Source organism: Bos indicus x Bos taurus, chromosome 12 (assembly GCF_003369695.1).
Source record: "Bos indicus x Bos taurus breed Angus x Brahman F1 hybrid chromosome 12, Bos_hybrid_MaternalHap_v2.0, whole genome shotgun sequence".
Taxonomy (NCBI): Eukaryota; Metazoa; Chordata; class Mammalia; order Artiodactyla; family Bovidae; genus Bos; species Bos indicus x Bos taurus.
Genome location: NC_040087.1, coordinates 34000319 through 34023938, shown reverse-complemented (window position 1 = coordinate 34023938; position 23620 = coordinate 34000319). Strand labels below are relative to the sequence as shown.

General features: G+C 53.8%; 2 protein-coding genes across 8 annotated transcripts in view; both read right to left on the bottom strand.

Moving 5' to 3' along the window:
* Positions 1-1565: 1565 nt before the first annotated feature.
* C1QTNF9 (C1q and TNF related 9) lies at positions 1566-9599 on the bottom strand. Of its 2 annotated transcripts, XM_027557572.1 has the most exons (4): positions 9443-9596; positions 4859-5040; positions 3915-3977; positions 1566-2529 (listed from the first exon to the last, which is right to left on the bottom strand). In XM_027557572.1, exons 2-4 carry the CDS (start codon positions 5022-5024, stop codon positions 1757-1759), a joined length of 1002 nt encoding a protein of 333 aa, XP_027413373.1. In that variant the 5' UTR covers positions 5025-5040; positions 9443-9596; the 3' UTR covers positions 1566-1756. The 2 variants fall into 2 exon arrangements, with proteins under 2 accessions (XP_027413373.1, XP_027413374.1); XM_027557573.1 differs by lacking the exon at positions 3915-3977 and having other exon boundaries at positions 9443-9599.
* A 2051-nt stretch (positions 9600-11650) lies between these two features.
* The window catches only part of SPATA13 (spermatogenesis associated 13), a 233084-nt gene continuing 221114 nt past the window's right edge, over positions 11651-23620 (bottom strand). For all 6 annotated transcript variants that reach the window (XM_027557566.1, XM_027557569.1, XM_027557568.1 and 3 more), the window contains 5 exons: positions 23324-23556; positions 20424-20553; positions 18411-18783; positions 16669-16743; positions 11651-15296 (listed from right to left, as the gene is read on the bottom strand). In XM_027557566.1, coding sequence (XP_027413367.1) covers positions 15121-15296; positions 16669-16743; positions 18411-18783; positions 20424-20553; positions 23324-23556 — 987 coding nt within the window. In that variant the 3' untranslated portion in view covers positions 11651-15120. The remainder of the gene's footprint in view (positions 15297-16668; positions 16744-18410; positions 18784-20423; positions 20554-23323; positions 23557-23620) is intronic.

The following is a 23620-nucleotide window of genomic DNA, read 5'->3' as shown; positions in this document are numbered from 1 at the left end:
GCTTGGTTGGCGTGTGGCAGGAGTGGCTGTAAGTTCCTCAGAGAACTAACGACGCCCCAGGCTGGGGTTTGGAAGGTGCTGTTGCTCAAATATGCACCAGGCCTACGCCCTCTTGCTTGTTGTGTGTGCTAAGTTGTTTCAGTCTTGTCTGACTCTTTGCGACCCCATGGACTGTAGCCCTCTAGGCTCCTCCATCCATGGGATTCTCCAGGCAAGAATACTGGAGTGGGTTCCCATGACCCCCTCCAGGGGATCCTCCCGACCCAGGGATCAAACCTGCCTCTCTTATGTCTCTTGCATTGGCAGGTGGTAATGCCACCTGGGAAGCCCATCTCTTGCTTATTAGTTGCTCTCATCTAATAGAGAGCAATAAATGCTTGGATTTAATGTAGGTATATTTAAACCTTTTAGAAAGGTACTGGGACCGTGCACAATTATTCAGTTCAACCACTATTGCACGATCAGAGACAGGATCACAAAAGGGCTGAAAACTCACCCAAGTCTAACTCCTCTGTTGTGGCTGAAACAATGCCTCGATTCTTGGTCTTGGGTTGTTTTCACTATAATCCTGCCGCCCTTGGACCAGAGACCACTTGAGATTCTTTCAGACAACAGCAGTAGTAACACAACATGCCTCAAATTGGTTTAAGCAAACAGTTTGTTGACTCACACACTGAGACCATCCAGGGGTACTTCTGCTCTCAGGACAGCTGGGCTTATGGGCCTAAACCTTGTCGTCAGGACAGGGTTACCTCCAGCTCTGGCTTTGTTGTCAGGCTCTAAGGATTAGAAGACAGATGCCACCTAAAGCTCAGGCTTCAGCTGGAAGAGACCTTTTCTGTTTTTCCACAAGTCTTTCAGCATGGCAGATTGTGTCTCGTTGGCTCTAGCTGGGTTGAGTGCCATCTTGGAAGTAGTCACCGTGGACCGAGGAAGACAATGTTCTGAGCTGCCAGGCCCGTACCTCGTGTGCACCCCAGACCCCAGGGTCTACACTGCTGGAAAGAGCGGGCCTGAGCATAGATATCAGGATACGTTTACCAGCAGGAAGGGACGTGGACAGTACCTGTCTGAACAGGAAATGTCCATTATGGCCTGGAGGGCTGGTTTCCCTTTTACCCATCATGCACTAACTAGAACATACATCACCACCCTCCACTTCCAACTCTCTGCCTGATCTCCCTGTTCAGCAACTTTTCCTTCTGCTTCCTTCCTTCAAAGCTTTTAGAAGGTAAACAGTAAAGAAACTAACGGAATTTGCCCTGCTGGGTTTGGCTTGGCTGGGTGCCGGGACCCTTCTGGCTTTCCTGTTTCTCCCTCGTGGATGGGACCCGCTGTCCTGGGCCCTGCCCACTGCTGTATAAGATAATTTCTTATCTGCTTCCTCAAGTTCACAGGTGAGAAGAATTTTGCCCCAGGGTGATTCACACCTGAATCTTGAAGGAGTCTTGTGGCTCCTTCAAGCACTAAAATGATATCAAAATGCTTCCCACAAGGAACACACAGGCAGAGGATTCTCCGGACTGTGGGAATGAGGAAAAATATTAAATAAACTGTAATAAACATGGCAGGTATTTTTAGATTTACTCTTGGAGGGATGCCGAGTTTTGTAGTATCAGTTTTAGGGAGAACCTTCCTCTTTTTACCTTCTAATGGTTATGACAGTGATGACATAGTTAATAGTGTAAAATCATCAGATAACGTCTTCACGAAGCTAACCCCGGTGGATGGGGGAAGATTGCCCTTCCCACACCCGTCAGGAGCTGCTGAACAGCAGGAAGCCCGTGAATGTCGTGTCGTCGTCCTTGTCAGCGAACAAGCCGTTGAACCTCTCCCCTCCGGTCACCTGCAGCCACACCTCGTCCCCAAGCTTCAGGGGCAGGACGATGCCGCCTGAGGCCTGGTCCTCGGAGCCTGTGTAACCGTCCTTGGTGTGCAGGACTTTGGCCCCGTTTTTGACCAGAGACACCTGGATGTTCCTGGAGAAGACGGTGATGTGGTAGGTGAAGTAATAGACGCCAGCCACGTGGCAGATGAACTTGCCCATGGCCACGTCGTAGTGGCCAAACTCATTGTACAGGATCCTGTCGAACTTGATGGGAGTGTCTGATGGAGGGAACTTGCTCAGCACCGTGAGCCCCACCGTGAAGGCGCTTTTGGGCAAGGCGGGCATCTCGCCGATTTTCCCCTTTTCTCCTCGTTCCCCTTTCCAGCCTCTTGGGCCGCGGACTCCAGGCTCGCCCTGGGGCCCCAGGGGGCCAGCGTCTCCCTTGGGACCCGGCTTTCCAATGGGGCCCGTGGGCCCGAGCAGTCCAGTAGGGCCTGAAGGTCCGGTGCTGCCCTCGGGCCCTTCTGGACCCACGGGCCCCACGTCGCCCTTCTCCCCCTTCTGCCCCTGGGGGCCCGTCTCTCCCGTGAGGCCTTTCTCCCCCGGGGGGCCCACGAGTCCCTTTGGCCCGTGCTTCCCTGGGGGTCCTCTCGAGCCCTGGTCACCTTTGATGCCCTTCGCTTCCACATGTCCATCTGCCCCTGAGAAGGAAGAGAAAGAACAGAGGAAGAGATGATTCGTGCAGCTCTGTCTTGTGAAGACATTATTGAGAACACGAATGAAGTAAAGCAGCACCCAGACTTAGTATGAGGTCGGGATGTGAAAGTTAACTTACTCCTCAGTTGTGCAGATACACACACACACACGCACACACATGCACGCGCACGTTCAAGTGCGCCCAGAACACTAACGTAGGTAATACCGACTAAATCAGCGTTGGGGCTCATGTTAAAATGGCAGTTCTTCTTTGGGGGTCTTCCCTGGCGGTCCAGTGGTTAAGACTCCCCGCTTCCACTGCAGGGGGCGAGGGTTCAATCCCTGGTCCCCTTGGTCGGAAGAACCAAGATCCCACATGCCACAGGGCATGGCCAGCCCCAAAAAGAAATGACAGCTTTCTGCCCATCCCCCAGGGAGCTCCTTTGGAAGCTGGAAGAACGCAGACGGTAGGTTCACCAGGCCGCCAGCAGAGGTCACTCGCAGCACTGATGACCTGATGACCTGACACCCGAGAAGCTCCTCACTCGAGCTCTGCTCTGACAGGTGCATTGCGCTGTCCTGGTTCTCCCTGTCTCCGCCCTGCAGCCTGGCCGCCCCCTCTTCCCCGCGCCCGAGCCCGACTGGGCAGCAGCGGTGCGAGCACGGCTCTGGAGTCAGACGCCAGGATCCAGCCGGCCTCCACCACTTCTACACAAGCTGATGCCCACCTGGACCCGGTTCCTCACCTGTAACCTGGGATAACAAACTGCCTCCTGTATAGGCTGTTGTGTTGAGTCAGCACATGGAAGGCACTAGAACCACCTAGTGTGGCACTGACGCTGTGATCACCACCCTCCCCCCCATCAGCACCCTCCTCCCAGCCCCCATCAGCACCCTCCCGCCTACAGGGCCGCCGAGTCAGAATCCTGCATCCTCCTCAGGCCCTAGTGCGAAATCAGGCTTCAGCAAACCTGTGACCAAGGGCCACTTCCATCCTCCAGACTGTTTTTGAACAGCCCACAAGCTAGGAATGCTGGGCTTTTTTAAATGATCACCAGTCATGTTCCGAGATTCGTGACAATCATGTACAATTCAGGTTTCACGGGACACAGCCCTGCATGCTGAGGCCTCCCCTTCTCTGCTTTCTCCTATGATGGAAGAGCTGAGCGGTCATGACTGGGACGCTGTGGCCCTTTACAGAAAGTCTGCCCATCCCTGCACTGAACTGCGAGCTTCCGGAGAGAAGACCTGCATGGCCTTTCCTGTGGGTCACTCTCAGAGCCCCGTAAGGGACTTGTCCTTGGTTAGCACTTAACACTTCTCGCCACATCACTGACCACTTCACTCGCCCACTAGGACGAGGGCGGCCAAGTGGGAAGCCGCGTCTGACCTGGTTCTCCTTTCTCCCCGGTCATCCCATCCTTCCCAGGGCCACCGGGATGTCCTGGTTCTCCTGGTGAAATGTGAGAAAACAGGCAGGAGTTAAAATTCCAGCTCCAGTTTCCTGAGTGTGGGTCAGCAATAGAGGGTCCCAGGGAGCCCCAGCCCGACCTCCTCACACACGACACATGGTGTGGGGGGCGGTGAGCAAGGGCATTTGGGGCGAGCAGCAAGGATGCTGAGTGGGCAGAGCAGCAAGCTGGAAGTGGATGGGTGGGCCTCCCAGGCACGCAGCTGACGATGATGGTCGTGTGCTTCTCACGTGACAAGGACCTGGGTGGGGGTGAGGGGGCTTTCTCACCTGTGCCCCTTTTCCATCACTCTGTGGGGAGTGGACTGGGTCTACTAGCCTCCTATGAAAGCACAGAGGACCATGCTCACGCCACACTACTGGGGACAGAAGAGAGGGTTCTGGAAGGACCTCTCCAGTGCCTTAGAGTGGTGGTCAATGTGCTGTGCAGACCGCTGGGACAGGAGGCCATGAGGTTAGCACCACGCTGGGTGCTCCCTGCCAGAGACCCAGCCGTCAGATCTCCAGGCCCTGGTGCCAAGGACCCCTCATACCTGCCACCCGAGGCAGAAAGATCCATGACATCACTTGCTCCTGAAAATGGCCCCGCAGTACAGGAGATGCTGGCGGGCAGACAGGCAGCCCCACCCAGTAGGAAAGCCCAGGGTCCTGATGGCCTGTGCTGCCCTGTACCCCACACCCAGCCTGGGTCTGGCCGGGGCAGGCTCTCTGTCAGTGTCTTCTAGGCAATGGAGAGAGGTATGTATGTATGGATGGAGAGGGGCGAGCGGGTAGGCGCTGAGCGCACAGGCGATGAATGAATGGAGGAGGCGAGAGGGAGCGGGAAGGAGCGGAGGGCAGCTGCAGGCGCAGCTGGTGGGTACCTGCGTCTCCCTTGTCACCCTTTGCTCCGTCTCGTCCATCTCTCCCAGGCAGTCCATTGTGACCGGGGTTCCCGGGGACGCCAGGGTGTCCCTGCTTGCAGGTGTCCTGTGAGCTCACCGTCCCCGTGCAGACTCCAGAGGCAAGCAGGAGCCACCAGATCCTCATGGCTCGGGTGATAGGGCTGAACGGAAAGAGGGAGAGGCTTTCGTCACCACGGCCATGGACACAGCCTCTGCTCTGCGCAGTGGTCAGGCTTGGACAGGAGGGTCAGGACGGGTCAGGGTGGGAGCCGGGAGAAGACCAGCCACCCACAATAGAAGGACACAGCCTTGAAGGGATGTGGCAGGTCGGGGCAGCTCTTACTGGTGAGCAATCAAGGAGAGAGCCACACCCCAGGTCAGGAAACCCCCGCTGACCAAGTCCCTTTGGGCAGACACTCCAGTTGACTGTTTTGCTTTGGGCAAATCCCTTTTTGGAGCCAGAGAAGAGATAAATGCTTGCCTTTTGGGGCTGCTGCGAAAAAGAAGATCACGCTGTGAAACCATGTGTTGACCGGTGAAGCAAACATGGAATAAGCCTCTGCTCAGCAACCCCACTTCCGGGTATACACAAAAGAGGCAACAGCAGAGGCTCTCCCAGATATTTCTGTACCCACATTCACAGCAGCGTGGTCCACAGTCACCAAAAGTGGAAACATCCCAAGTGTCCACTGACACATGAATAAAATGCGGTCCATGCAGACAGTAGGCTGACACGATTCAGCCTTAAAAAGGAGAGAAACTCTGAGGCATAGTACAACAGTGATGAACCTTGAGGACACCGTGCTCAGTGACCTTAGCCAGTCACACATGGCAGACACTGTTTGGTTTCACTTATGGGAGGTACTGGGAAGAGTCAAGTTCAGAGACAGAAGAAAGGTTGGCTCTAGAACCACTGCAATAAAGTGGATACCACAAAAAAACTGAGTCACACAAATTTCTTGGCTCCCAGTACATATAGAAGTTATGTTTACACTATACTGGGGTCTATTAAGTGTACATAGGTTAATTTTCAGTGAAAGTGAAAGAGTGAGTTGCTCAGGTATGTCTGACTCTTTGTGACCTCATGGACTGCAGCCCACCAGGCTCCTCTGTCCATGGGATTCTTCAGGCAAGAATACTGGAGTGGGTTGCCATTCCCTTCTCCAGGGGATCTTCCCAACCCAGAGATCAAACCTGGGTCTCCTGCATTGCAGGCAGATTCTTTACCCTCTGAACCACCAAGGAAGCGCCCTCCCCACCAATTGCGGAAAAATGCTAACCATCACCTGAGCCTTCAGCAAGTAGCAGTAGTAACATCAAAGATCACTGATCATAGATCATCATAACAAATAGTGATAAAGACATTTGAAATATTGTGAGAGGTACCAAAATGGGACACCAAAGGAGCTGATGCTCAATGCAGGGTTCCCCCAAATCTTTAATGTGTTACAGAATGGGGTATCTGTGAAGCACAATGAAACAGCGTGTGCCTGTGTGTGTAGTAACACAAATTAGAAGCAGATATATCCAAATGCACACGGCTGCTTTGGAGTGGGGTCAGGGGCTGGGGGGGTGGGCGGGGAGTTCCAAGAGCTTCTCTTTTTTAAAAAGACTTTTTTACAGTGTCTATAAAACTGTTTCTAGAGATACATTTCGGAGAAGGCAATGGCACCCTACTCCTGTACTCTTGCCTGGAAAATCCCATGGATGGAGGAGCCTGGAAGGCTGCAGTCCATGGGGTTGCTGAGGGTTGGACACGACTGAGGCGACTTGGCAGCAGCAGCAGCAGCAGAGATACATTTTCTAAACCCAGCCAGACCGTGACACAAAGGATTACGTCGCCACCTGATGGAAGCTGCTACGTGTCTCAGGGCCCAGTTTGATGCGAAGAAAAGTATTTTTGGAAAAGGAAAGGCGGATGTTTCCCTCTGAAGTCACAAACTTACGCCCTTTCAGGAAATCCAGCTGGGTTTTCTCAGAGCCAATTTCCATAAATAATCTACACCTTCCTCTTCTGTTTAACTCAGAAGTGGCTGGTTGCAGTCAAATCTAAACTGCACACACCAGCCTCTGTAGGGGTCTATATTTCTTTCTCCCTTTTAATTTTTTTCAAAATGTGCATTACAATTATTCCAATAATAAAACAGATCATAAGCTTATAAAGTGTCAAGTTGGGATAAACTGCATGCTGCTCTTCAGCCAGAGAGGAGCTGAGAAGAAAGCAAATGTGCACCCTTCCGGGAGTCTCTTCTGGGCTCTTGCACACCTGATGTGGGCAGAAGTGCCAGTTGTGAATAAAGGAACACCTTTGCCCCCAGATGAGCAGTCAGATAAGGGGCGGCACCGTCTCTAAAGAAAAAATGTTTAGAAGATGGACAGGAGGGTTTGCACAAGGCATAGAGGAGAGATCATATTTGTGGGTTATTTTTCTAAATAAAAAGTTACACGGGTGTTTCTCACAAAGCCTCGGGTTGGCTCCTCAGTTGCAAAGTTTAACTCCAGCGTCCTGTGTTTGGGTAGACGGTGCTGGAGCTAGGACCCCCGGTGGCTTCCCTCCTCCACTCCCCCTGCCCCCTCTTGTCTTCTCTGGCTCTCTCCCCTCCCCCACCCATTCTCCACATGGCCCCTGGACCAGCAGCACTTGAACGGAACAGCATACTGAAGACAGCAGCTGCATCTTCACGCTTTCTTATTTTCAGCATATCATAGTCCAGTATTTGCTGTGTGGTTGAATGAATGGATATTATCCTGGTTCTAACTATGTGTGAATCTTCACAGGTAGGCAGCTGGATGTTGAGTCTAATCCTTGTGGATGCTTTCAGTGGAGGCTCTAATCTCTCTAACGTCCCTGCTTCCCGTGGCCAATGGTGACAGAAATTCTAGCTAGCATGTGGCAGCCCACGACAGACTCATGACCCAGCTTCCTCGCAGCCTAGGTCCACCGTGAAACTAGACCATGGCTGCTGGGAAGTGGGCGAAACCAACACAGGCACCTTGTGGACCACGACCTTCCCGGGAAGGGTGCCCCCTCCCTCGTGAGCCATCGTGGACCCGTTGAAGGAGGGCCACACACTGGGGACAAGAAATCCTGGTCTCTGATGACAGCACAGGCCACCCTGCCCTCCCGGCCTGTTGGTGACACGGGTGAGACCTGCATGTTCTGCTCACTCGCCGGAGCCTGTTATGTGGGGCCTCTTACCCGCACCCAAGCCTATGTCATAAGTGATGCAAGGCTTCCACTGTCAAATATATGGGTGCCCATCCGAAGTGAGTAGGGCTTGACACCTGTAGTCACTGAGCCCACAGAGCTGCTAAGGATACACTGGTTCAGAAACCCTCCAGGTGATACAATAAGCCTCTGACAGCGGGGATGGCAGAATATCAATACTGCCAGCGTGGACACACAGGGAGTGGACACAGTCCTCCTGGTGAATGTCAAGTTCATGGGGGAGGAGGGCCCCTGGGAAGCCCCATGAGCCCTTAACCCTAATATACAGAAACAGCTAGGGACAAAGGGTTGCAGACTGCAAACGCTTTTGGAGTTACTGTCTTTTAGACCCAGGTAAAATTGGTTCTTCTTGTTTCTGGGTAGTTTTTCCTATGCTTGATCTGTATTCTCCTTCACTACTGAACTGCTTTACAAAAGGTGACTCAGGGCACACCCTGATTACTATTCTCCAAGGACATGATGTCCCTGGTCCATGGCCAAGGTTAAGGGGCTTCCACTTCTCAAGGTTCCTACTTCTCCACATAGGAAGATTTAATGAAGATCGGCCAGAGCCCAGCAGAGCAATCTTCCCTGGGTCTCCAAACCTCCAGCCTCTGAAGGCTGCACAGAACACAAGGGGTGCGTGAGCCCAGAGTCACCCCAGACGTGACTGCCCAAGAACCTAAACCTCCAGCTTGCCATCACTGAAGACATTTCCCTCACTTTCTCTATACTTTGTACATACGTATTTCTTTTTCAACACATGTTGAGGACCTTGTTTTAAACTACCCTGGGTAAGTTAGTACTGCCAGGAACCTAAGAATGTCCACATTAACATTTGTGTAAAGTAATCCAAGCTTCTCTAGAAAGCTCCCTAGACAGGTCTCACGATTTATTCTAGGGTTTCACCCTCCTCCCAGATAGTCTGCAGAGTTCTAGCAGAAAGATTTCAAAATCTGCTTCTATCTCCTATGTAGCCTCTTCAGAGTGTATTTGGAACTGGCTTACTCCTTTCTCACCCCAAACTCTGTAGACACCTACCTACTTTGCAAAAAGTGGGCTTCCCCGATGGCTCAGTGGGTAAAGAATCCACCTTCAGTGCAGGAGACGTGGGTTCAATCCCTGGGTTGAGAAGATCCCCTGGAGAAGGAAATGGCAACCCACTCCAGTATTCTTGCCTAGAGAACTCCAAGGACAGAGGAGCCTGGTGGGCTGCAGTCCATGGGGTCGCAAGAGTCGAACATGACTGAGCGACTAAGCACACACATCACACACCAGTGAAGTGATACCAGAGCTGCTTTCTGACTCCGACGCCTTAAATTGAATGCAAAGAAGTTGTGTCTTAAGGCACTTACCTGCATCCAGGGCTGCAGGCGGCACCCAGGGGCTCTGCAAACCAGGAATCAGATGCAAACTAAATAAAATCACACCTTCCTGCCAGGCAATCCCCTGGCGGATAGATCTGCAAAACAGCAGGAAGGGGAGGGAACACAAGAGCACAAGACCTCTTGGAAGAACTTCAAAAACTGAGGCAATGCTCGAGTCCGCCATTGTCCAACACCACTTACTTCAGCTGATAGAGCTCCTTCTTTCCTCCCCTTTCACTGAGAGAAGGTGAGGCGGTTTCTGGGTGGGTCTGGAGGGAGGCGTCCCCGGCAGCCTCCTCCCCTTGCAGAGACTTTTGTGCCTCTGCCTTCTTTGTGCGGCTCTGAGCCGACCTTGGGTCAATTATGAGCCAACAGAACCAAACTGAAGACGGTACCGTTAGGCCTCGTTCAGACCCCGGACCCTTCAACGTGACATCGCTTATCTCGGTCTTCCCCACTCCGTGTAGTTCTTGTCAGTGTGGGCGCTTGTGTGCCTAAGACTTTAACGCCTGTCCTCTTCACAACACATGGGCTTCCCTGGTGGCTCAGCGGTAAAGACTCAGCCTGCAATGCGGGAGACCTGGGTTCGATCCCTGGATCAGGAAGATCCCCTGGAGGAGGTCATGGCAACTCACTCCAGTATTCTTGCCTGGAGAATCCCATGGACAGAGGAGCCTGGCTGGCTACAGTCCATGGGGTCACAAAGAGTCAGATGTGACTGAGCAATTAACACTTCTTCACCACGCCCACGCACACACACACACTTCACTAAGAACAACATGCATGCGTGCATGCTAAGTCACTTCAGTGTGTAACCCTATGGGCTGTAGCCCACCAGACTCCTCTGTCTATGGGAAGCCCCAAGAACAACATGGTGAAACCTTTTTTCCAATCCCATATAATCACTGAATCCTCTCTTTTCCCGTCAGTCTATTAACGTTGATTTCTGACTTAAAAATAACATCAAGAGAACAAATGCCCCAATGCTCTTTCTCAGAGAACAGGTCTGAGGGCTCCCCTTTGGGGTCTGCTGGGGCCCTACCTCCTGCCTCCTGCCCCAACCTCCCAGGAAAGGGGCGGTCCCTGAAATTGTCCCAGAACTCAGACTCCCATGTCATAGGACACGTGCTGCATTCTAGTGATGCTCCGGACCACATGCCCCACTGGACAAGCACCCGTCTCGCTGCCTCTCTGGTGTCCAGTGGGTGGGTGGGTAACTCACCTGCTGGGCGACTCCCCAGGACCCCTCTGAGGACAGCCCTGCCCCCCAGCCTGCTCCTCCCTCCACGGGCGCCCTCCTGTGTCGTTGGCACCACCCTCCGAATCCACATCCCCAGCCCATGAGCATAAGCCCCTCTTTCAGTCCAGCCAAAGGAGGTGGGGGCAGGTGGCTGTTCAGATAAAGAGTCAGCGGCAACCTCTGTGGGGACCCCTTCCTGGTGACCACCACAGCAACAGTGAACCTTTGCTGACTTTTCTGAGCTGTTAGTTAGGGAGGGAAATTCCCTAATTTCCCCACTGGCCTGGCTCAGTGAACACAGCTGGCAGAGCCTCTCCAGGGAAGGGCCAGCAGCTGCCTCCTGCCCCTGGGAACCAGAACGGGCCTTCTCACTCAGGTTTGGCTTCTTCAGTCTCTTTTCAATGTTTGGGAGCTTTTCTTCAAGCCAAGGAGCTCCTCTGTTCCCTCAGAGACCTCTCTCTTCCACACTCACCCAGCAGTCTAACCAGGTCATTAAGGGTGACTTTTTGCCTAAAAGAAGTCTACTGGCATCCAGGCAGGGAACGAGTTGTAAACCCCAGAAAGCTTCCTAGACACTTACTCTCCACTTAAAATATGCTACACACACACACGCATACACACTCACACACGCATACACACACAAACATACACATATCGCCCACACCCACCCCATACACTACACACAACCAAACACTACACACCCACTCATACACACACTACATACACACTCATACACTACACACACATGCATACACACACTACACACCCCTACCACCCACACCCACACCTCCCACACACATACCCACACACTACGCACACTCATATACAGTCACACTACACACACATACTCTACACACCCACATACACTCACCTATACACCATACACACATACATAATACACCCACAGCCCACACACACACCAGGCAACACACACACACTCAAATGCATTACTACAGTCAGTTTGACAAATTAACTTTAATATACAGATACAAAACAACAAATATAGATTCACAGCATTTACAAGAAATCATTCAAATAACATTGTAAATAAAATTTTTTTTACAAAAACTTCAGAGAAAGTACATACGTGTCATACAAACAATCCTATACAACATATGTCAGCTGACAACAGCTATGTCATCAGTTGGGAAGCTGTCACTTGACCTTGACAGATAACATCGTCTTGATGTTGACGAGTCAGAATTGAAGGAACAGGGCCTGGAAAGACTTGAAAAGTAAGTAAGTCAAACATGACGGATGTTGATATTTACAAAAAAAAAAAATAGACCAATTGTTAAATCACAGTTACAGTATCTTCTAAATTCGTGCTGGATACCTAATAAACAACAAAGAAGGTAATGTTAAGTTTGTTGTCACTAAATGTGCGTCCAGTGTTTTAAGTTCCAGGTTTTTTCCGAGATCAGATGTTTTCTACATGTTATTTTCAGAGTCTCTTGGATTCCACCTTTGTTGCGTACATCCTGAGAACAGCATTAGCCAGGTGACATTTTAATAGGAAGACAATTTGTAGGTTAAGATTATTATGGGGACAACTTTGGGACAGTCTGAGCTTGTCGTGTGCCCAGCATCCCTGGCCAGCAAGCCACATGGATCCACACTTGTTGGCACTCAGTGGTGAGGGACACGTTTGTTTCTATTCTCCCAAACATTACACACTCCAGTTTCTTCCCTGGCTCAGGTGGTTGGGCTGCTGTGTCCCAGCTGGGTAACCGAGTTGATCTGCGTCGAGAACCAGCAGGCTGGGCTTGTAGAGATTCCCAACTGATAAAGTGCTGGGCTGGGGCTTCTACCGAACATTTCTGTTGTGAAACAGGTTTTGGATTAAACGCACTTTTGCTCTGTGTCTAGACAGCAACGATGTAGGATCTGGGAGATTTCTGAACAGGCATGGAGCTCAGCCTCTGAAGTATGAATAAAAAGGCACGGCGATACTCAGAAGTGGGGTGGGGGTGGGCAGATGGGGGATGATGACGGAGATGTTTCCAACAACATAACGTCCACTGGATGGGGAGTGGGGTGAAGATCAGATCAGCTGAGAACAAACACACGAGTCCCAGGAAGAGGCTGGCAAATCACGCCCGCTTCTTCCAGTTTGCAAGCCAAAGACAAGGATGGTACTTCGCCAGGGCTTTAGAGATATCCCGCTTTATGATAGCTCACAACCTACTGAAAGACTATTCTACATTTTAGGCTTCATCAAAACTGAGAATGCTGCTTCGGACCTGAGGCCATTTCCCAGGTCTCTCAACAAAGTTAGCAGAGACCTTAACTTGAGTAACAGAGTAAATGAAATTTATCACAATGTTATTTTATCTTTCTGGGAGGCAGGTCCACCCATATTATGCAGTGTAGGGTTAAAAAGAAAAAAAAGGTAGGACAGAGAGAGATTTCCAGAGAAGTCCATACACAATCTGGACAGGAGGCTGTTTGTTTTGACTCCCTTTCTCTCCAAATGGGAGACACAAGGAATCAAGAAGGAAGTTCGGCAAATGTGAAAACAGTACCCTGGCCCATCTATTCTGCAGGCATCTGCTAATAAACCCAAGGGAGACACACAGATTTAAAGAGGTCAAAGGATGCTACATCCTTTTAAACGTATTTTAGTGATTTTTCAGATCACCTGAAAACCCAAGCGGGAGTCATCTGAGATGGACATCTGACCAAGTGACCGCTGCTTGTACAGACAGGCTGGGGGGTGGGGGGTGAGCAGCCTGGGGCACTCATGGCTCCTTCATCGGGAAGCCCCAGGGGAAAGAAGAGAGGGGAGCAAGGAGTCGGGGATGGGCCGGGAGACAGACCAGGGCTGCCAACAGCACCTCCAACCCTTGGTCCCCATGCTCTAGGGATGGGGGAGCTGGGGGAGGTCAGGGGAGATGAAGGCCTGCTGGATGCTTCTGCACTGGAGCCGAGTCCTCACTGGAAATGTAACATGAGCAACTGATTTGCCTTACTTCCTCAAAGTAATTCTCTTTTACTAAAAAAACAACCAACCAACCAAGCAACCCAACCGTCCACAACTGCCATATACACACACAACTCTGTTTAGCACAGAGCGCCTACAGTTTCTGCTGGGGGGCCCCACGAGAAGAATATATTATGCCTTGTTAGTAAAAAAAGGTCAGTTATATAAATGCAACTAGAATGGAGACGTCTATTCAAAAAGGAAACACACACAAGGAGCCACAGCACCTCCTGGGAAGCCCCCTCACAGAAGGGGCCTTCATTCGGGATCCGGGGCCCGAGGTGCCCAGAGGGAGCACCTCCCTGGGGGGGCGGCTCTGGGACCACACCTGGAGGCTCAGGTATCCCCTGTGAGGACAGCACAGGTGTGTTGATGCTCAAGCAGGGGCCTGGTAGAAAAGAGGGGCTTCCATGCTTTCAACATCACAGAGAGATTCTCAAGCAGACAACGCCAGGGCCCGACTGGACCCCCACCCAAGGAGGACGGGCGGCTCTCCCCCCGGCACCTTTACAAGTATTTTCATCAAAATTTATGACGAGACAAAGGCAGGGGGATGACTGCAGACGGGTGTCTGCCACATGGCCCTCGCTGGAGAAGACTGCTCTCTCTGGACCTGGATCTGTTTCGTCAGGTCTCTTTCATAAGAAACACATCTTCAGAAACCTGTCGACGTGTGCATCACCACACGGCTGGCACTACTGCTTGGGTTCATGTGACAAACGGAGGAACGTGGGGGAAGTGGGACCCTGGAGTCCCCTGCATTCGCAGCAGAAGGCCCGGCTGTGTCACTGTTGCTGGGTCAGGAAGGACAGATGGACAGGCACTGGGTGCTTTTTGAGCTGCTGCGTCTGCACGTTCATTTTATCATCAAACTAAGGGGAACGGGTTTTCTGTTGCAAATATATGTGTGTGAGCAGTTTCGTGGGTTCTGCCCAGGCGGTGGCACACAGGAGGGGACTTGTGTACACAGGGAGCAGCAGGTCCCCCTCCCTGAAAGCCTCGGTGTCTCTGGGGCACACAGGTCTCTATGCACCTTGGACCCTGGACTGCATGCAGACACCGCACTGGTCTCCCCACCACCAAACATGGAAAAGGTGGATTCGGAAGTCGCCGGGCACCCTGGGACCCCTGCGAGGCTGCAGCACCCCTTCCCCCACACTAGAGGAGAGGGACAGCCCCAGCACTGCCCACCCCTTCAAGACAGGAAGGGCAGTGACCCAATCCTCCTCCTCCTGCTCCTCGGGGAGCACAGCGCCCTTGGCCCTGTCCCAAGCCTGGACCAGCTCGTCATCAGCGATGCTCCTGGGGCTCTGCCCAGTGTAACTTAGGAGCCCGAGGGGGCAGCCGGGCCTCTGCTTCCCCAGGCGGGGCCAGGTCCTGTCCTTGGCTAGAGCGGAGCCCCAGGGAGGCCTCTCAGCACCAGGTCCCTGGGCCCAAGCCCCGTCACTTCCTGAAGGGGGCGAGCTTGTTGAAGGTGTGCCAGAAGAGCGACGGCTTCCTCTTGGGCTCAGCCAGGGCGAACACCTGCTGCTGCGGCAGGCTGCTGGGCACGGTGATGTGGCGCTGGTGGATGGGCCGCAGGCTCTGGAGCGGGGGCGCCGCGGGGCAGCCGCCATAGCCTGGGGCGGGGGTGCAGAGGGACAGCCACTCAGGACACAGGTCAGCCCAAAGGGAAGAGCCCCCCATGCTTCCTGGCCAACCTCCAGTCACATTTCCCAGGAGGACCCCAACGGCCGCCCAACAGACCCACTCAGATGCTGTGTGCTGGACACAGATGGCCTCTCCGAGGCCTCACCTAAACCCCGTCCCCGGCCGGCCCCGGGAGGCCCCGAGGCCGGGAAGGAGCTGGAGGCTGGGAAGGAGCTGGAAGCCAGGCACTGGCGGGGAAGGAAGTGGACGCTGTGTGGGGGGAGCGGCGGGGAGGCGCGCTCGGTGAGAGCCCGGCGTCGTCCGCTCACAGCCCGCTCACCACCGGCTGGAGGAGTTACTGGGTTTCTCTGAGCCTCGATTTTCCAGTCTCGGAGACGGAGGGCACAGTGCCCACCGTGGGGGTTATGGGTGAACGCAAGTAACGTGCTTAGAATCGGTGGCACCGACGCCTCATCAAAATAACCAGAACTGTTTCTTTAGAGCCAGAATTTTAAACCTGCGCACCGGGGGTCGATAGTGAAGTGAAGTCAAAGTCGCTCAGTCGTGTCCGACTCTTTGCGACCCAGTGGATGATACAGTCCATGGAATTCTCCAGGCCCGAATAATGGAATGGGTAGCCGTTCCCTTCTCCAGGGGTCTTCCCAACCCAGGGATTGAACCCAGGTCGCCCACACTGTAGGCGGATTCTTTACCAGCTGAGCCACAAGGGAAGCCCAAGAACACTGGAGTGGGTAGCCTATCCCTTCTTCTCCAGCGGATCTTCCCCACCCAGGAATCTAACCGGGGTCTCCTGCCTTGCAGGCGGATTCTTTACCAACTGAGCTGAGGTATAATAAATTAGCTACAAGACCACAAGCTGACTGTGATGGTCAGCATGAGAGGAGGACAGAGCAGGGGTTCTGGAAGACGGGCTCTGGCCACAGGCCTCCCTTGTCCCCCAGCAGGAGAGAGAGAGCGACACGAGGGAACTCGGGGAAGGGGCAAGCCGGGCAACCCGGGAAACCTTAGCGCTCCTCCCAGCTGGCTTCCCTGTGGAGAATCCCTCTCTTGCCACCCATGCCCCTGCAGGCTCAGGGGGCAGAGCTGGGGGCCTACAAGCCCCCCGCCCCAAGTTAAACCATCTTACAGACGCCTCTGCACACGGGAGCACGCACTGAAGTCTGTTCAAAACCAAACGCGGGTGGTTTTAAACCGTTCATTGCTTTCATCTGTCATTCTTTTTAACTCACACTTGTCTCCTCCACTCAGAGTGGGTCACACGTCACAACCTCGGGCATTTCTCCCCATTTTAATTCCAACGCTGACACACACTGAGGAGATGAAACCGTCTGCGAAACTCACCTTTTGACTTTCCGTGTGCTGCCTTTTGAGCATTTAACATGGCGAGTTTCTTCTGATTTTCTGAAATTTCCATTCCTGGATTTAGACACAAATGTGGTGTATATTCAAAACTCATGAAGACACTTCAGGATAAAACTTGCACCAAACCCACGTTAACCCTGAGGTCCTCTCTACAACCAAAGCAGACAGCCTCAACTGTAAGGAGGCAGAAGGGGCCGAAGAGGGCAGACAAGGAGGAGGGCTATCATCTGGACGGGCACACCACCATTTCCCACACCAGAACCCCATGCAGACCAACCACTTGTGTAAACCCAGATGGACAGACACACAGGGCCTCCCTCACTGTCCCCCCACAAGGAGGGTGCTGGGGGAGGCCAAGCCACAGGCCTTGTGAAAGCTTGGCTTCACCCCAAGCAGAGGTGACATCTGAGCCAGGGGTGCTGGCTCCTGCACCCCTACTGCAGACCACGTGGACAAGGGCCAAGGGCAAGGCTGAGCGAGGCCGGGTGGCTGTGTTTTTCTGGGCAGGCCCTCCACCCTGAAGCCAGAGACCTGGGCTCTGCCTGTGCAGCTGGCCGGCCTGCACCCACTGCCAGGACCCCCTCTACCTTGTGGAAAGGTAGAATGTCCTGGGCCTTGGCCCCTCAACACACCTGACCCCTGTCCTGACAGGCCCTAGGGTCCCCTCCAGGCTCCGGGCCCCAGACCTGCCCGGCCCTCCACCTCCTTCCCGCTCTCCATGCCTGCCTGGTTCATGATGCCAGGATGCGTCCAAGTAGGAGACACTGAACATACACGACAGGCTAGGCAAGGCCGGGGTGCCTATCTCACCCCACACGTGCCCGGGCCACAGGCCTGCCGGCCCCTGGAGGACACATTCACTCCTCCCCCTCATCTGCTCGTCCACCCATCCCTGTCGCCCAAGCCCCAGCTACAGGGAAGCATGGCTGTGCCAAGAGGGGTACGGTCAGGCCCGACTGGGGCAAAGCTGAGAAGCAGTCACTGCTCTGCCTGACTGGTGAGACCTGGGAGGCCTCCCATGGGTGAGAGTCTCCGTGGTGGACTTGTGTGAGTCAGGGGAGGCTGCTGAAGCCCCTCCTGGTTTCCAGGCAAGCTCCCCTCATAGCAGGGCCAACCTCAGCCCCTGAGGTCTGGGGCCCGTGGGCTGCAGACGCCACCCTACACCCCACTGTCTCCGGGGCCCAGGCCTTGTCTCCATATGGCCGTCTGTGCTCAGACCCCTGCCATGCCTGGGGGTAGCTCTGGGCTGGGCTTGGAGACCTGGGTGTAGGGGGCTGGGGTGTCATAAATACCAGGCCTGGCAGCTCCAGCCTGGGGGAGTGGGAGCTGAAAGACAGGAGGGGGCTGGGCAGGAAGCAAGGCTGCCCTAGCGGCCCTGAGCTCTGGGGCGGGGAGGGGGCTGCTGGGCCCGGACAGACAGAGAAGTGAGGTGGATGCACCGTGTGTGATGTGCAGAGCAGAGCTGGAGAGCAGACGTCAGGCTCCCTGTGGGGGTGGGGGGGGGTGGGGGGAAGGCGGCGGTGTGTGTTAAAAACTCCACCAGCCATGCTCTAAGCTAAGAGTGGGCGGGGCCCTGGGCCTCAGTTTCCTCATCTGTGAAACAAACACTGGACCCACAGCACCTTGCCCGGTCGGTCCCGTCAGTAGGTTCGGGAACAGGAGGACCTGCGGATGGCTCCCCGGCCTCCTCTCCGTGGGGGTGAGCGGGGCCCCAGGCTCACCCAGCGCCCGGTCCTCCTGCACCCGCCGGCGCTCGTCCCTGAAGGCCTGCAGCCACCGCGCCTTGTCTTCGGGCTTCCTGGCGCAGAACAGGTGCACCTCGTCGCCCGTGCGGCTGGCCAGCCTGAAGGCGTTCCTGAGGCCTGGCCCGCGGGCGCCGTCGCGGCCGTCTTCCAGGTCCACCAGCTCCATGGCATCCGTGTCGGCGCGGCCGCGGTAGTAGAGCACGTCCCTGCGCAGCAGGTCCTTCTTGCAGAACACCAGCTGGTGGTCGAACAGGAAGAAGGTGCGCTGCTGGCTCTTGCCCTGCCGCGTGACGCTGGTCAGCTCCCCGGAGTGGATCAGCTCTGAGCTGCGCTCCAGGAGGTCCTGGCCCTGGGGGCAGGGGTGCAAGCACGTCCGAGGTCACCCAAGGGGAGGTCTCCTCCAGGTGCCGGGGGTACAGGGGGACCCTGGCAGGAACCCTCCTCAGGCGGGCAGGTACATGGGGCCCACATGTGGGGCAGGCCCCCAAAGGCCGGTCAGATCTCGCTGACAGCCTCCTCAGGTGGGGAATTTCTTATCTTTTAGACTCCATGAGAAAATGTGAGTGAGCCCGTGTATCACCTGAGGGGTCCCTCTATCAGAGAGACCTGGTGAAAAATGCTGGGTAGAGGCACCCCACCGGGAGCCGAAAGGGCAGCAGGCCTAGATGGACCCTGAGAGCGCGGGGGCCCCCAGCGGCTGGGCGCTTAGGCTGCAGGCAGGGAGCTTCTGAGTCAGGCAGTAGCTCCCTGCATAACCAGCTCAGGGCCCCGGAGACAAAAGGCCAGATGGCACGATGCCAGCAAGAAACTGGTAAGCTTCGGACAACAAATGATCCCCGAGACGTCAGAGTGCAAGGGCAAGAGGAAAAACACACTTCTGTAGTATTTAAGTTGGATCTAACCCAACATAACTTTATGCTATTTGCTATGATACTGGCCTTTAACATTTTATTCTCCCTTGATCCCAGTTATACAGTATTTTTGGAGGCAAAGGATCCTGACTGTGAAATACTAGCCTGCAGGGATTCTGTGCCCCAACTTCCTCACTCACAGAACAGGAGGCTGAGACCCAGGGAATGTGAGCACCTTGAAATAGTATTTCTCTCCAGTGCTCACTGCTGTCACCCGCTTTAGTTAAAAAAGTTCCACTTCCTCACTGCTTGGGGAGAGTGAGTTCTGACAGCTGATCAGAGGCAAGACGCCCCCTGCTGGATCTCAGTCGTCTGCACGTCATGGGCTTGTCCTTGGTGATGGCCAGGGGCCCATTCTGCTCCCTCACCTTTCTGTGCCTCAGTTTCCCCGTCTGTTAAATGGGGTAATAATAGTTCCTACTCCCTAGGACTGTTGAGAGGCTTAAATGAGTTCATATATTTAAACGGCTTAGACCAGAGCCAGGCATGTGTGAATCCAATACAAGTACAAGCTCTAGCTGCTGTCACTGTTGTTTTTATAAATAAAAGCGTGCGTGTATGTGTGTGTGTGCGTGCATGTGTGTGTGTGTGCATATGTGTGTGTGCGCACGCTGAACCACCACTCAGGCTGTGTGTCAGTGCTGCCCTGCGCCGCCTCACACAGCCCTCACCAGCCCTGCAGGAAACTCCTCTCCTGCCTGCCCCCCGCCTTACAGATGGAGCATCCCTCCTGCCCAGGTCACAGGAGACACGCACTCCCACTTCCACACAACCTGCTGCTCTGTGGGCACGCTCCAGCCGCCCTCATGGAGCCCACCATCAGGCAGGAGGGAAAAAGGATGTACCCAATAAACTGATTATTGGGTACTCTGAAGACGCTCTTCAGAGTACTTCCCAGTGGAGGTGGAGGGTCAAGCATCTGACTGCTAACTTCAACAGCGTAAATCAAAACATCACACCATGGAAGCCATGGGCAGAGGGAACCTATCACAGGTTGTGAAGTGCGTCATCCCACCAGGGGACCACAGGCAGGGGGTGAAGGGGTGTTCGGTGCTGAGGGCCATGGGCTCCAACTTGCCTCCCAGCCCACGATGGACACCTGCCACCGCGCGATCTTGTCTATGCTTTCCAGCTTGCGTTTCCGCTCATTGATCAGGCAGGCGACATTCTTCATGGCCTCGTACGCTGCCTTTATGTTGTCGTAATCACTGCAAAGTAAGGGGTTACTTTTAACCACGTAACAGGCGACAGGCAAATGAGGACACAAGAAGCAACACGCTCCACCCTTGATTGTATACTGACAGCCTAGACAGGACGGCCTCTAAACAACAGCCATTGTTCCTCCGTGAGTAGGCTACAGTCCGCCTAGGCTAAGGGAGCAGACCAAATGCCAGCAGAGTTTTCTGGAATAAGAATGTCATCAATCGTTTCCCAGAAACCACAGTGAATGAAAGCAAAGGCCACAAGAAATAAGTTTTAGCCACAGTGATGAGGGGTGATTTTCATTAACAAATAAGGGACAGGCCTCTGTTTTGGCTCTGGTCCACACAGAGCTTGTTTTCCCTGTAAAGTTCTGTGACGGTCAGTACTCATTCCAGGAGTGATTGGCTGAGCCTCGTCTTACATGGGAGGACACGAGTGAGTTGTGTAAATGCTGACCGACAGTTCCTGTGTCCGAGCACCTTCATTTCTGGTGCTTTCCACACTGCAGTCAACAAAACTGCCACGTCCCCCTGCCCAGCAGCCCCTTAGACCCTGGAGACACCAGGAAAACAGAGGCTCTGGTCTGCACACAGGCTGCAGGAGAGCCTGCCTGGGGCCAGAAAGGTTTACATGCAGGTCTCGTTCTGCATTAACACTTCCAGTTCAGTTCAGTCACTTAGTCCTGTCCGACTCTTTGTGACCCCATGGACTGCAGCACACCAGGCCTCCCTGCCCATCACCAACACTTCGGAGATGTGGAAAGCAGTCGCCTGGCTAAGAGCTAAGTCTTTCCCCCAGCACTTCCCTGTGTCTTCCAGGACAGACACAGCCCCAGGGTCTTGGGTGGACTGGACTGCAGTCCTTCACAACAGGGAAAAAGCCTTGGGAGCAGACTCTGCTGTTTACTAAACACTCCCCACCCCACTGAAGCTCCAATACTTTGGTCACCTGATGCAAAGAGCTGACTCACTGGAAAAGACCCTGATGCTGGGAAAGACTGAAAGCAAAAGGAGAAGGGGGCGGCAGAGAACGAGACGGTTGGATGGCATCACCGACAATGGACAGGAATTTAAGCAAACTCCTGGAAATAGTGGAGGACAGAGGAACCTGGCGCGCTGCAGTTCCTCTGTTCCCAGAGTCAGGCATGACTTAGCAAATGAACAACCACCCCACCCCCATCTCCAGGCAGATCAGACCCCACCGTCTTCAGACAGAAGCAGAGCAGAAAAGAAGAACCAAGTGGCGCACGGGGGTTGCAAACCCCCAGAGAGGGCTCCAGCAATAAGGAAAAGTATGCAAAATTACTGTTTTTCTACAAATTTTTTCTGTACAATTCCAGAAAAGAGGCAGAATGTAATGGTATTTTTAAATATTTTGGTTTGTTTTACTTCAGATGAGGAAATGACCTTTTGTCATATCCTTTTAAAATGACTTTTTTTTTGGTGAAACAAAGTATGCAAATGCTTCATAGTGAAAAATGCCCTTAAAAAGAGAAAAATTAAGTGCTGAAGGGTGATGAGTGCACCCCTGGTATAGCTTTCCCATCTTTCAAGATGTTCTGCTTCTTAAGTGGCATTTTTATTTTTTCTGGTTCCTCATCATGACGTCTTTTTATTCTCTTCAAACAGATTTCTTCAAATTTGTGACTTGCCTGACTTTGGTATTTTTTTTTAATTGAAGTTTTCTGATTTTCCCATCAGAAAAAGAAAAAAAAAATAACAGCTTCTTTTTAATTTTTTTCAACAAACTCCTTTCTCTTAGTCCTTTCATCTTGATTCTTTAAACTAACATCATTGTCTGGGCATGTCGTTAAGCGACCCTGCTCTTCCCTTCTACCTTCCATCTAATTGTGAAAAGCCCCGTTTCCCAGGCCCATCTCTCTGCAGGAGTCCATCTCTCTGCAGGAGTCCAGCGGCTGAGGACAGAAGAATGACCCATCCCCTGCACCCTGCAGGGTGGGCACTGCCTGGAGAATCTGACTGTTCTCAGGGCAACGGACAGATGTTAAGCAGAGTTGGTGGTCTGCTACAGCAAATTCCTCCAGGCACTGTCCTCTCCCGGCTCCCTCTTCCCAATGGACCCCTGTCCTTCCAAGGGCGGCAGGCGGAGGGAAGGCCTTGTGCTGTGACACGGATGTCAGGGACAAGGTTTGGTTTTCATAAACACAGAAGTGTTATCCTAAAATACTGCTGGACGACAGCCGCGTCCCCACTGGCCCCCAGCTGTAGGCTGCTGAAAACTCATCGAGGGATAATTGCTGTCAGCAAAGGGCGCCAAGCAGCCAGGCCTATGGGGGAGACCCTCACCCACGTTCCAGAGCTGACCGAAAGGAAGACAGCTGACATCCAATCACAGCAAGATCAGACATGGTTCTGTACATGGTTCTGGAAAACGACAAGCTGCTATTCATAAGCAAAGGATAATTTGGAGGGGGGGGGGGTGGTCCTTCAGCAGAATTCACAAATAAGCCCCAAAGGGAGGTGGAGAGTTCAGTAACCACAACCAGAAGCCCTGTGCGCAGAGCCAGAGGGACAGGGTGGGTGGGCTGGGGACACAGCAAGCACTGCACTGCACCAGAAGCGGGGGGGGGGGGGGGGGGGGGGGGGGGGGCGCCAGCAGGACCTCAGGAAGCCGTGGCCCCTCCTCAACACGCCCTGGAAACTGCCTGCTCCTTAAGGGGTCCTGTGTGTCCTCCCCCTCTATAATGGTACTCTGGGACTAGGTAATAACAGTATGACGCAGGCGGCCCTCCACGTCCGGGTTTCTGCCCCCCACCTGTGCTCCGGCGCGGTGTACTTGAGCAGCTCGGCCAGCTGCAGCGGGTACTTGCAGATCTTCTGCACGGGCGTCAGCAGGAAGCCGTCCAGCGCGATGTCGATCATTTGCTGGAGCAACCGGCAGGCCTCGAAGAAGTGCCGGTAGCGGCGCTGCTGCATCAGGCCCGCCAGCTCCGCGCAGGCGCCCGGGTGGTTGTTGCAATACTCTGAGTAGATGGCGAAGCCCTCTTGCTGCGGAGGGCGTGGAGCCGTGTCAGCTCGGGAGCTCCCGGCTCCGCAAGCGCTGAAAACACCA

What these genes read in the sequence shown, in the direction of transcription:
- C1QTNF9 (XM_027557572.1), bottom strand. Translation starts at nt 5,024, where the DNA reads ATGAGGATCTGGTGGCTCCTGCTTGCCTCTGGAGTCTGCACGGGGACG. An exon ending in GGGTGACAAGGGAGACGCAG is followed by an intron (nt 3,978 to 4,858) that starts GTACCCACCAGC and finishes ACATTTCACCAG; the next exon opens with GAGAACCAGGACATCCCGGT. An exon ending in CGGGGAGAAAGGAGAACCAG is followed by an intron (nt 2,530 to 3,914) that starts GTCAGACGCGGC and finishes CTTCCTTCTCAG; the next exon opens with GGGCAGATGGACATGTGGAA.